Source organism: Lagenorhynchus albirostris, chromosome 6, assembly GCF_949774975.1.
Source record: "Lagenorhynchus albirostris chromosome 6, mLagAlb1.1, whole genome shotgun sequence".
Lineage (NCBI taxonomy): Eukaryota > Metazoa > Chordata > Mammalia > Artiodactyla > Delphinidae > Lagenorhynchus > Lagenorhynchus albirostris.
In genome coordinates, this window is record NC_083100.1 from 109,133,294 (window position 1) to 109,145,735 (window position 12,442).

General features: G+C 59.8%; 1 protein-coding gene across 6 annotated transcripts in view; it reads right to left on the bottom strand.

The window, feature by feature from the left end:
• TFCP2L1 (transcription factor CP2 like 1) overlaps positions 1-12,442 on the bottom strand; it is a 74,169-nt gene that overhangs the window by 21,412 nt on the left and 40,315 nt on the right. For 3 of the 6 annotated variants that reach the window (XM_060153034.1, XM_060153035.1, XM_060153032.1), the window contains 6 exons: positions 9,937-10,047; positions 7,474-7,565; positions 5,617-5,665; positions 5,442-5,535; positions 3,193-3,283; positions 2,279-2,382 (listed from right to left, as the gene is read on the bottom strand). In XM_060153034.1, coding sequence (XP_060009017.1) covers positions 2,279-2,382; positions 3,193-3,283; positions 5,442-5,535; positions 5,617-5,665; positions 7,474-7,565; positions 9,937-10,047 — 541 coding nt within the window. Of the gene's footprint in view, positions 1-2,278; positions 2,383-3,192; positions 3,284-5,441; positions 5,666-7,473; positions 7,566-9,936; positions 10,048-12,442 lie in introns of all 6 variants that reach the window. The other 3 variants (XR_009541202.1, XM_060153031.1, XM_060153036.1) reach the window with 2 other exon arrangements.

Here is a 12,442-nt window from a genome sequence, read left to right on the forward strand (position 1 = left end):
GGGTTCTGGCTGTACTGGGGACGCGTCTGGAAGCCGCAAGGCTCCCTCTCGGCCCAGCGCCAGCTGACAAGATTCCAGGCTCCGTTCTGTATTCCTGATTCATTCTCTCTTGGGGGACTTGTGTAAAATGGAATCCCTGCATCCACCCTGGACCAAGGACGCCCATCTAGGGGTGGAGGCTGGAGGGGGAACAGCTGGCTGAAGTCTGCATTTAAAAAAATTTTGGGGGGGCCCGCGCCCCACAGCTTACGGGATCTTAGTTCCCTGACCGGGGATTGAACCCGGGGCCATGGCAGTGAAAGCCCCCGAGTGTCCTAACCCCTGGACTGCCGGGGAATTGCCGAAATCTGCATTTCTTAGAAGCTTCTGGTGATTCTGAGGTGTGGCCTGCTATGGAGGAGAAAATCCTGTGTCTGCATTCCTTCCCTTCCACTGGTTAAAGGGGTTACTGAACGGCTCCCTGTGGCCAAGAGTGAGACGTAAGATAATTGCAACCTGACGGCAGAAGAGAAAGGGTCTGTCCTTACCCTTCTCCACGGCACAAACAATAGTCAGCTGGAGCGCTGTGACCCCAAAGGGCGGGGTGGGGGGGCACCAGGAATATCACCAGACAATTGAGACAACAGGGACCCTGAGGCTGGAAGCAAAAACCCAAACCAGTCGGGGAGGAGCAAACCCCATGGGTGAACTGGGGGGGATGAAGCAATGCCCAGGAACTTCAAGTCCCTTAAAAAGTAAAACACAGCTGGATGAAACAAGAGGTGCTGAAACTCCTTGCTCAACTAAGGAAGGAACCCTTGGTTCAACAAATCCGATCGGCGGCCTGGTATGCTAAAAGCACGTGCGCACGCACACACGCACGCGCACACGGCGGCTCCCTTTGAAGGGGTGGCAGAGGCCATGGGGTTCCAGCCACACAAGAGACTCGCCTTCCCAGGATTTCAAATAGGATGACCCGCACCCAGACCCTGTTCAGAGAACGCGGTCGCTGTGTAACCTTCCTTCCCAAACTAACGCCGGGGAAGAATCCCAGGCCTCTGTCGTAAGATTCCTTTTTATAACAGAATTCTCATTGAACTTTTCCCCCCAACTTTTCGAGCCAGTTCCACTTTTTCTTATTTTACTCTTGGACTGCTGGCAGCAAAGAGCCAGAAGGATTGCAGTGCGGCCCTCTGGCTGTAACCTTTTGTCTCTGGCCTTTCCTGTCCCTGGAGGAATGTGGGGGGGACCAGTACTGCTCAGAGCCAGCGGACGGTCAGTCATCCACTGCTCAGAACTCCTCTCATCGGGGGCCGCGTGGGGAAACGAGAGGCCCTCGAGCGGGCCAGCCTAGGTTCAAATCCCAACGCTGCCACTGCTAGAAGCCAGACCTCAGCGCTCTCCACACCTCTGAGGCTGGGGGTGTGGGCTGGGCGCCTGCCCTCGCCACATGTGCAGGAAACCACGAGACTCGAGCTCTGTCCTTCACAGACTGACCGCGGCGGAAGGACCTGGACATTCGCAGAAATGTCCTGAGGCCCGGACGCCAACGGCCAGTGCCCGGAGATTTGGATCCTGGCTCTGCCACTCACAGCACTGGCATCTCGGGGCAGCCGCTGTGCCTCAGTTTCCCCCACAGCAAACCATGAGCAGTTCCTGCTAGGGGAAGAAAATGGAACGCCCTTAGCCCAGGGTCTCGGGCATCCTTGCTGATCTGGAGGGGCCCGCAGAGAGGTACAGGGGGCTCTCTCTGCAGACGACGCAGAGTCCAGACCCCGCAGGTGGGGCCGGGCAGCTCATCAGACTCGGCACTCACAACGCTCAGAAGCAAGACGCTGAAAACTGCCAACCCCAAGGAGCCATGTACCCCAGAGGCGCTCCAAGACCTCCCTGTGCAGCGACCGAACCAAATGGGAAAGTCTCATCCAGCTTGGGGAACACACAGGAGGGCACGCTCCTGGGAATACAGCTGTCACTCGTCACCAGCCGAGGAGCCAGAAAGCCCAACTTCCAGTTCTACCACGAGTAGCTGAGTGGCATTAAGGGGACACAGCTCCTCGCCAGCCCTGTTTCCCCAGGTGGAACATCGGTAACCTGGACCAGCCATGCTGGGAGATGATGCCCACCCCAAACATTTCACCCCCAGGATGAAGTACAACAAGAACTCCTCCTGCATGAAAGGTGGATCAGAGAGGCGTCCTCAGCCGTGGACTCGTGTTGCCTCTCCTTCTTGTGTCTCTTCCCGTTACTCTGCCGCCCTCTATCCGGCCAGGGGTGTGGGGCGCACCCCACAACCCACCACACAGATTGGGGTCCCCGCCGCCGTCCCGCTTCTGCTGCAGGGGCACGCGGCTCTGCTCCAGCTCCTGGCAGACGTAAATGGTCATCTTCGGCCTCACGTTCCTGGCAGGAGGAGAGGAAATAAACAGCAGGTATGAGGGACCAAGCTCTGTTGTTCAAGAAAGTTCCAGAACCCAGGGTGGAAAGAGCAGGAGGAGGGACTTAGGGGGAAAGAAAGAAGGCTACGGGGGTACAGAGTGCCTTTCATCGAGGAGCTGTCGGGGACAGAACCCCGTCTGGAAGGACCTTAACAGCTTCGCACAGGCTTGCTGGGGACAGGGGATGGACGATCCCGCCACCCCCGACCCCGGTCCTGCAACCTGCCCAGAGCGGGGCTCCGCCCGGGGCACCAGTCTCAACATAGGAGGTTTTCCGGGGTGATAGTCAGAGCAAGCGCTCTCTCTGGCTCATTCTGAGCTCATTTCATCCTCACACACCTATGAGGAAGCCAGGACCACCCTCCCCTTCTACAGATGAGGAAACTGAGGCTCACGGGGGTTAAGGGTTCGGCCCAGTTGCCAAGTTCCTAAGAGGCAGATGTGGGATTCAAACCCGGAGTGAAAACTGCGCTGTCCACACTGTGCCTACTTAGACCACACCGTCCACGCCTGCCCCGCCCTCAGCAGGAGCAACAGGAAGCAGCTCGAAGCCCAGGACCATGCGAGCATCTAAGAACCAGAGGAAGCGGCCAAGGGGCTGAGACTCAGAGGCCAAGGCCCCCGTCAAACAGAGAAGAGGGAGGGAGGGGAGGAGGGGGCTTTCCGGGCAGGGTGGGCTGCGAGCCACGGCATCTCACTTCCCCGCGGGGGCCGCCACCCCACTCCTGGCGCCTCCCAGCCACACCCTGTGCCCCCAGCGGGCACCAACACCCACCTGCCTTTGATGGCGTTAAAAAGCCGGATCCCATCTGCAGGGCCGCAGATCTGGACCAGGTCATCGCGGGACATCTTCAGCAGGTCAGCACCTGGGCGGGTACATGGGGCCGCCTGTGACCCGGGGTGCGGGGGAAGGGCTGCACCTGCAGACCCTGGGGGAGGGTCGAGCCAGCCTCACCCTCAGGGGGTACAGGCATCCCACAGGGAGAAACAGCAAGAGGAGATCACAGCCCCAGAGATGTCAGAAGCTCAACCACTGGCTTCACAAAGGCAGAGGAACCGCCGGGCATTTTCAGAAGTTCAGAAGCCCTCACTGCCTGTGGCTGCCTGGCCCTCCCTCTGGACCTTTTATTGGCATCACTGTCAGTGACGTATCTTATCAGTGTGATCGCGTGTGCACTTGTCCGGAGACGAAAGCTCACGGCTCCCCGACGCTGCCGTTCTGAACGCGCCCGGGCACCCGTGCACCCAGCACCCGGGTCAAGAGGCAGGACATTCCCACCATCCCACAGGCCACCACCTCCCCCACCCTCACCTCTGGGGAACTGCTCTCCCCACTTCTCACATGCAGAGGAGTTTCGCTTGGCTTTTAGCACCTGTGTGAATGGAACTGAACACTAAGCACTTCTCTAGGCCTGGCTCTCCCTCCAAGCTCCGTTTAAGGGCTCATTCGTGCTGCATGTAGTTGTGGACCATCTGTGCCCACTCTTAGGTAGGATTCACTGCACGAATAAAGCACAGCTCCTGTACGCCCTCTCTGCCGCTGGGCTTTGCGGGTGCTCCCAGTCTGAGGCGATCATGAGTAACTGTCTGTGAGCATCCTGGTACGTGGATGAAGGCGAGTCCCTTCCTCGAGGCCCGAGGAGCCCCCTAGAGCCCTGTGCCCAGGTGGACTCTGCAAGGCACGAGGATGCCTTCAGCCTTCTGCGGAAAACTTCACAACAGCCACGTGGCCTACAGCCACAGCATTCGCCCCCGTTTCCTGCCCCAGTTAAGATACAGTTTTAGGTACAATACTGCAGGTACACTGGCTCCCCTTCCATGGGGAATAAAGCCAAACAAACTCCTTGCACTCTCCAAGAGGGCCCCTGGGCGCCTCTCTGACCTCACCTGCCGCCCGGCCCACTCGGCCCCATCACCGGGGCCCTCCGCTCCGTAGTCACACCTGGCAGGCCCCACCTTGTGCCTGCCCTCCGCTTGGAAAGCTCACCCTCCCATACCCGCCTGGCTCGTGCCCTTGCCCTTCCAGGTTTTGCTCAAGGCCGCCTCCTCGGCACGGCCCACACCACCCCCTGCTTAAGGGGGGCCTCCCCTCCATCCTCCTCCCGCCCAGGCTGGCCCAGGTCCCTCCACCAAGCCTGCCCATCCCAGAAGGGACACGGCGTGTTGAGATGGGCGGTTTACACCTCCGCGCTGACTCAGAGCTGCCCGAGGACAGGGTCCCTGCCTGACTGCCCTGGTACTGTCTACCCGCAGCACAAAGAACATGCTCAGAAAAGCTGAGCTCAGGGACTTCCCTGGCGGTCCAGGGTTAGGGGGCCCCGGGTTCAATCCCTGGTTGGGGAACTAAGATTCTGCAAGGCGCGCGGCGCAGCCAGAAAAAAAAAAAAAAAAAAGAAAAGCTGAGCTCAAAGACCACGGATGGGGTGCTGGTTCCCTTCCACTGCCACAGATGTCCTTGAGGGCCAGTTTTCTGGTTTCGGCCAACACTTGACTCTCTGTCACTCTGGGCCGACTGCCGGGGAGCAAGGTTCATGGCTGTTACCCTGTCCCCCAGTGCCCCCGGCTCAGGGCTGCTGTCTGATGGGACCACCAGCAAGGGCTTGAAAAACCTTTAGAGAAGGAAGAGCTGCTTTCCCTTCTCGCCCGTGGCTGTACCACCATCTCCCGGGTCACGGCTCTGGAGACAGCACGACGAGCAGCGTTTGCGAGGAAAAGGCTGGGAGGCTTGCCGAGTGTGCACTGGCCTGTCGGCTAAGGGCCTCTTCTGGGCGAAGCAGAGCCCACACTGCGGGGGAGGGGCACCTTGAAAAGGCTCCCAGACGGTCCTCCCGCAAAGCCACGCTCGGCTGGACACCTCAGGGGCAGGACCGCCCACGAGCCCACGGCCCAGGGCCAATACACACAAGTGACCACAAGTGACCACTCTGGGTCCCCAGGACAGACCGCGGCCCCTGGGGAGCCAAGCGCACATGCTGAGCGTTCCGAGATGCTCGCGGGGTCTGAGCACCATTCAGAGACGCTCACCTGAGAAGCTGGCGAACAGCCGGCAAAACTGGGAGAATCTGTTGCGGTGGAGCCACTGCTGGGCGTCCTGCGTGGAGGCCGAGGGAAGCAGGTGCTGCGGGCAGAGAGGACGGGCCTTGACGGGGTGCCCGGTCCGCACGGGACAGGCAGCCGGCGCCCAGCCGCAGACACTTACGTCACTGCCCACGGGCAGGGCCTCCACCGGGTGGGTTGGGGAGCTGTTGCTGAAAGGAAGAAGAGAGGTGGTGAGCGGCGAGGATGCTCCTTCCTGGCTGAGAGGCTCCTCGCCGGCCTGCCCTTCACTTCCCTCTGCTCTGGGGCTCATGAAATGAAATGGGCCCTCGAGAAAAATACAGACGTGCTCCATCCCTGGAAAGCCCTAACAAAGCCCCTGGTGTGGATGGGGGCTCTGATTAACTACACACCCTCATCCCTCAGCTACGGCTCCAGGGCTTGTTTTGGCCAGATGCTGTGGTCCCCACCCCGAGCCCCAGCACGAGGGAAGGGCAGGTTGACCAAGCAGACCGGGACACACGCCTCACAGGGACTCAGTGCTGGGACAGCGAAGGGCCAGCCACACCCAGGAGAGGGCAGAGGAGTCCCTCGGGGAATTATTCTGCAGCGAACAAGCACCCCCAGTTTGGCATCCGCCACGAGAAAACCATTCTCACGTTTTTCCCCAAAGGGAGGCAGAGACCTGAACACTTGGGTTTTTATGTCAAGAGAAAGACACATTGAGAGACGACCCTTCCAGATGGACAGTGGTGATGGTACAACTTGAACGGACTTAATATTTCTGACCTAGCCACTCAAAAACGGTAAAATGGTAAATTTTACGTTTTGTGTATTTTATCACAATGAGAAAAAAACAGACCCCTGAGGGGATGAGCCCTAGACCAGTCATCGGTGACTACAGATGCACGTCATCAGGGTCTAGGGGGTGCCAGGGACTTTATACATGTTCCCCTGACCCTGCGTGGAATTCATGCTCCCCCGGTCGTGAGGAAACCGGAGCTGCAGGAGGTTAAGGAACTTGCCCCAGAAAGGTGCCGATTTAAGACTAGGTCTGCTGAATCTAAATGTGACAGCCCTTCCTCGTGCCCCCTCTCAAGGAGGACTGTCCTCACCTTGTAAACCAAGTTCATGTCTCGCTTACCCATCAGCAGTTATCTCTCTAGCACGCGTGGGGCTCCATTCTGCATGTTCTACCCTCACCTGTTAAACCCGCCTGGCACCCCCCCTGCCTCACCCCGGCCCCACGAACAGGATGGGCAGAGCCATCACAGGGATGCCACGGCCCTGGGACAGGTGCGACAGCTGCCCGCTGGTCCCTGCAGCCCCGTCACCTCGGAGTCAGCACCGCCTGTGCCTCGGCAGGGCTGGGCCACCAGCAGTGAGGCCGCTTCTGTGCTGCAGGCCTGTGACCCCAGGGGCAGGGCGGGTCCTGAGCTGAGTCCCCCTGCCTAGTGACCATGCACGCGGGTGCAGAAAGATCTAAGAAGCCCCCCCAGGGACCTCCCTGGTGCTCCAGGGCTCAGGACTCGGCGCTTCCACTGGGGGGTGGGGGCTGGGGGGCGGCGCGGGTTTGATCCCTGGCCGGGAACTAAAATCCTGCAGGCCGCTTGGCGCGGCCAAAAAACTGAAGCCCCTCCGGCCGCTGCAGGGTCCAGAGATCTGCCTCCTGAGGCCCCCGCCGTCCAGGAGGTGGGCTTTCCCCTGGGAGGCACCAGGCAGGCTACCTCAGGGGGCTGGCCCAGGACCCCCGCAGCCCAGCCCACTTTAACCGGGGGAGGGAGTGGATGCCTGGTGCTCCGCTGCCCTAGCAGACAGCCTTCCTAGAGGTGTGTTCAAGCACAAGAACCTGGACACGTGATGCTAAAAATGGTTGTGAATGTTAACACCAGTCAGCCGCCCTGAAACCCAGATCGATGCCAGGCTACAAAAGGAGCAGAGACCCAGGGAGGAAAGTGAGGAAAGGAGCCCACACCCGTGGTCACTCCAGGGACCGCAAAGGGAGAGAGGGTGCACGTACCCTTCGCCAAGGCCGAAGCTGTTCGGAGAGCCGTTGTAGCTTGGGGACGAGGCACTGTTCACCTGGTAAACCACGTCAGGCCACGGGGAGCACTGCAGGGAGAGAGCGCAGGGCAGCGGTGGTCCCGGCCGGGCCACTCGGTTCGGAACCATGATCCTTCCACACCCAGCCCACGCTGACCCGGCGCTCGGGGACGGGCACGCTGCTCGGGCCACACCGAAGAAACCAGCTAGGGCAGAGAAGAGGCGGTCCCCAGAGCAAGCAAAGCATGACACGTGTCTGTCTGAGCTTCCGAGGAGTCAAAGCAAAGAGGGAAACCTCATCGGTCCCCTGATTCCTGGGTCCACAAGAAAAGAGACTAAAACGCAAGACAGGCCAGTGGCCCACAGGCGGGTCTTGGGAGCAAATGCACGAAACAGGGAGCACGGGGCCACAGACCACTGCCAACGGGAAAGCACCAGAGAAGCTCTGAATCTCCCGACGGGCCTCAGCTGAGGGGACAGACGAGGCGTCTCCACGCTGACCGGGAGCAGCCCCCTTCCAACCCAAGTCTTCGCACATGTACTACATTTCAGGAGCTCCCCCGCTTGCAGACCAGGGAGACGCAGCAACGCGAAAGCTGTGACCCCTGAACTCCAGGAACTTCTCGTGCGGAAGCTCAAACGGACACGCGAGAATCCCCCAAGGAAAGCAGAGACGTCGGGTGCTGCCCGGTTGGGGGCGGCAAGGGGTAGCCCGCGCACCAAGCATTCCCTGCTTCCCTTCCCTGTGACGACACCGCTTTGGACACGGCCAGTCGGAAGCATTCCTGAGATTTACTATCACCCACCCGACCACAGGGTGGGTCAATATTTAACTCTGTTACGAGTGAGGCCTGGAATGTGTTGGTGCCGAATCCTGCAGCCCCGGGGGGAGGGGGGAGGGGGGAGGGGAACAGGAAGGTTGATGAGCAGACAAGAGGGGATCCGGCAGCTCCCAAGGTCACAGGCCAGGTGCGGATTTCAACACCTGGCCTGGGACAGGGGCTGGGACGTTGCCTGGAGCACGCCAGGGGACCTGTCCTCCAGCAGGGAAGTCGGGGGAGAGGCAGAGGCCGGGAGGAGAAGGGTCACCGGGGTGCCTCACGAGCACACACCAGGCCTGGGAAGGGCTAAGGGTCCAAGCACGGCCCCACACACTGCAGAGCTGGCTCTGCCCTGCTGCAAGGGGGCAGGACTCCCTGGGCCAGGGCTCTCCGGCCACCGTCAGCCTCGACCCTAGGAAAAGCCAGCATGCATCTGTCCACGCCACAGAATTAGCATCCCTGCTGCCCTGCTGCACATACTCTTCTGTGTATGGCTTTTCACACCACGCAAACACACCCTCACACACCCACAGGCCTCTTAGCCCCCTGTCCGTGGGCCTCACCCTTAACCCAGACTTAACCCCACCATGGTCAGCACTGGACCTGAGGCATCCACGGAGGGCCTCCTGAGTAAGTCAGATTACTCAGTGGACGAGCCCAACACCTATCAACTGGCCTGATGGCAGGACACAGCGGGGAAGAGTTGTTCAAATCAAAAACAGAGCCCAGTAAAAGAGGCAGCAGCAGCAGTGACCCGTGACGGGAGGAAAAGGGACCTGTGGTACGAAGCATCTCAGAGATAGCCTGGACGGAAGAACGGCTGGAGCAGGCTGGCGTCGGCGGCAGGGCTGAGAGGAAACGCACCCCAGTATCCACCCAAACAGCAAAGAACGAGAGCTATTTACAGTCTCTGACCCAGCAATCCCCCTCCGAGAACAGATGCTGCAGACGTTCTTTCCATGTGCAGAACTACACTCGCACAAGGTGTTCACAGTACCCTGTGTGAAATGGCAAGAGCTTGGAAATAACCCAGCGTCCAGCAAAGGGCCATCCAGACAACGAAAGCTACACAGCTGGATAAAGAACTAGAAAGCTCTTTATGAACAGACAGGAAACAGACTCCAAGAGAGGCCATGAATTAAAGACAGTCAACCACAGAACAGTGTGTGTGCGTACTGTCGGGGGAAAAAAGAGCACATGGGGCAAACGTGTATGAACTGGCTTCATCTGCAGAGAACGTTGGGCCAGATACACAAGGAGCCGGGGGTCGCCTGCTGCCCCGGGGAGAGAAACCGAGGCCAGACAGTGCTGGGAAGGATATTTTCCGATGGAGATGCTCTTATACCTTTTGAATTTGGACCACATGAATATATGATCTATTCCAAAAATCTAAAATAAAAATAACCTAATCTTGAAATGCGCAAATGGCAGCAGAGAGCTAGAAGGTACTTGTGAAACACCTCCCTGGACACCGGTCCTTAACTGAAAGTGCTCCAGACAAAGGAACACACCACGATTTAACGGGCGCTCTCGGTAGAAGCGTTCACCCCAAATGCGCACTTTTCCAAGGATCTAAACCCACCCTCGCCGCCCCTGGCAGAAGGCTCCGGCCGGCTCACCTCTGAGAGGATGGTGGTTTCATAGGATGGCTGGTACTTCTCCTTCTCTTGGGCCGTTCTTTTTTCCATCTTCTCTCGGTCAGTCTTCTGCTTCCGGTCAGCTCCCTTTGGCTGTAAGTGCAGAGCACAGGGGTCCAATGAGTTCAAAGCAGGCAGAGGCAGCTGTCGGGGGGAGATCCAGGGCTGAGCAGTGGGCCCCCCCACCCAAGGCCAGCACACTCCCCACCTCACCCAGAAGCCCAAGCAGGATCTCACGGACAAGAAAGCATCTCTCTCACCTCCCAGGCATCCGACACACAGGTCCACCCGCCCGGAGCCCCTTCCCACCTCGAGGGACTCAGAGCCTGCTACAGGGTCCTACGGGGACTCTCCAGGGTCCACTCAGCGGACCATGCAGAAATGCTGGGAGCAGAGCTTTACCAGTGGCCACTTGCTAATGGAGAGGACCCCTCGAGGGCCTTCCGTGGGTTCCCCGTGGACCGTGACAGGAAGTGGATGAGCTGGGAGCTGCTGGCCGGGGCTCGGTCTACAATCGCACGCCATCTTGGCCATCTTGGGGGCCTCCTTGCCCCCAAGTCCTAGGACTACGACCAAGCTCCCGGCTTCCACCCCAGCAGGCCCAGCTGATGGGGACCATCCTGACCACTGGGACTATCCCCTCCTGAGTTCAGGGCCTGGTGGTCGGGGCCAGATATCAAGAGTCTGCAGGACCCAGAACTGAGCGCGTTACTCTGTTGGCAGTGGACCACACGCAGTGGGCAGTCAGGGGGGAAAGTTCATCCTCAAGCTCGATGGCGCCTTTGGGATCATCCTGGCTGCAGTTTTTGACTCCCAGCTCAGGAGATTTGAGGAAATAGTCCTCAGGGGGATGCCCAGGCTGGAGGGAGGGAGGTTTGCTGGGGGTCCTATGGGGACGTGAGTGACAGACCCGGTGTCCAGTGGGAGAGCCAGGCATGCGGCAGCCGGGCTCCCATCATCGGGTTTCCCTGCTCCACCTCCGTCCTCCCGTCCTCCTGTCCCAGAAAGGAGGCCCTTCTTCCCGGCCCAGAAGCATTACTGGTAAAGCGTGGCTGAGCCTGCCTTTAGGGGGCAGCCTGTGGGGAGCCGGCGGGGCAGGGAGCGGCCCAGACACCCCCATGGAGCCCCAGGGCCGGGCTCCGAGAAGCCAGGGTTTCCTAGTAACCAGGGTGATCTGAGATGGGAGAGTGATGGGCGGTTCGGCTGGGCTGTGCCTGGCGCCAGTGCACACCCATCTGAGCTGCTGCTGGTGCGGGTTGGGGGGCTGGCCAGGTCACCTCAGGCATTCTGGGGAGCCCGTTTCGGGTATCAGAGGCTCCTACGCCCCTGCAGGAGATGGTAAGGCAGCTTCCGGCCCCAGTCCCCAATAACGCCTGGTGTGCGGCTGAGAAGTTGAGCAGAGCCCTCACTCCTGAGCTTCCACCTTGAGCTGTAGGAGGGGAAGCTCACGGGAGCCATGGGGAGGGCTAGGCATCCCTGGCGCAGACTGCCCCTCCCTCCTACCGTCCGGCCGGCGCCCATTCCCAGGGCACACGCTCGGAAAGCGCTGGAATCACACTGGACGCGCCCACCACCTGAGGGCAGAAGACAGCTGGTGGAACCCTGGACCTGGTCTGTGCGTGACAGGGAGGGGGTGGGACTGCAGGACAGGCAGAGACCACCCGCTGCACAGCCTCGGAGCTGTCCAGGGGGAGCCAGAATCACCCTGGACCCCGGAGCACCCACAAGACCAGAGGCACCGGTGGACAGGGTCGGCAGACTAATGCTCCCCAAAGATGGCCACGTCCTAATACCCAGAGCCTGGGAGGACGTTACCTTCCAGGGCAGAAGGGGGCGAGGTTGCAGATGGAATTAAGATGGCCAACAACGTGAGATTAAAATAGGAAGATGAGCCTGGATCATCCCGTGGGCCCAGTGTAATCACAGGGGCTTAGAAGTGGAGCGGGGGCGAGCAGGGGAGTCAGGGTGATGCGTGTGAGAGGGGCTCTACCTGCTCCAGCTTTGAGGATGGAGGAGGGGCCACAGGCCAAGGAATGCGGAGGCCTCCAGAAGCCGGAAAGGGCAAGGGAAGAGAGATTCTCCCCTGGGGCCTCCAGAAAGGAATTCAGCCCTCCTGACGCCCCGACTCTAGCCCAGTGAGACCCGGTTCAGACTTCTGACCTCCAGCATTAAAAGACAGTATGCAGTACTGAGCCACTCAACTTTGGGTCATTCTTTTACAGCAGGAAGAGGAAACAAATATGGGGCAGAAATGTAACTTCCTTCGGGGGCCGGTTTCAAGGCTTCATAATGATGCAGGTTTCTGGAGGGTGCTACCGCCCTGGCAGAGAAGACAAACTCACGCTCCCCCCACCATCCCTCCCTCCCCACCCAGGGTGGCAGCGCTAACTGACCAAGGTGTCCCAGCGCACAGAGCCCGACCAGGGCCTCAGGACCCTTTGCCCACAGCCCTCGGGCGGCCAGACGCTATCAGTGGGGATGAAGCCAG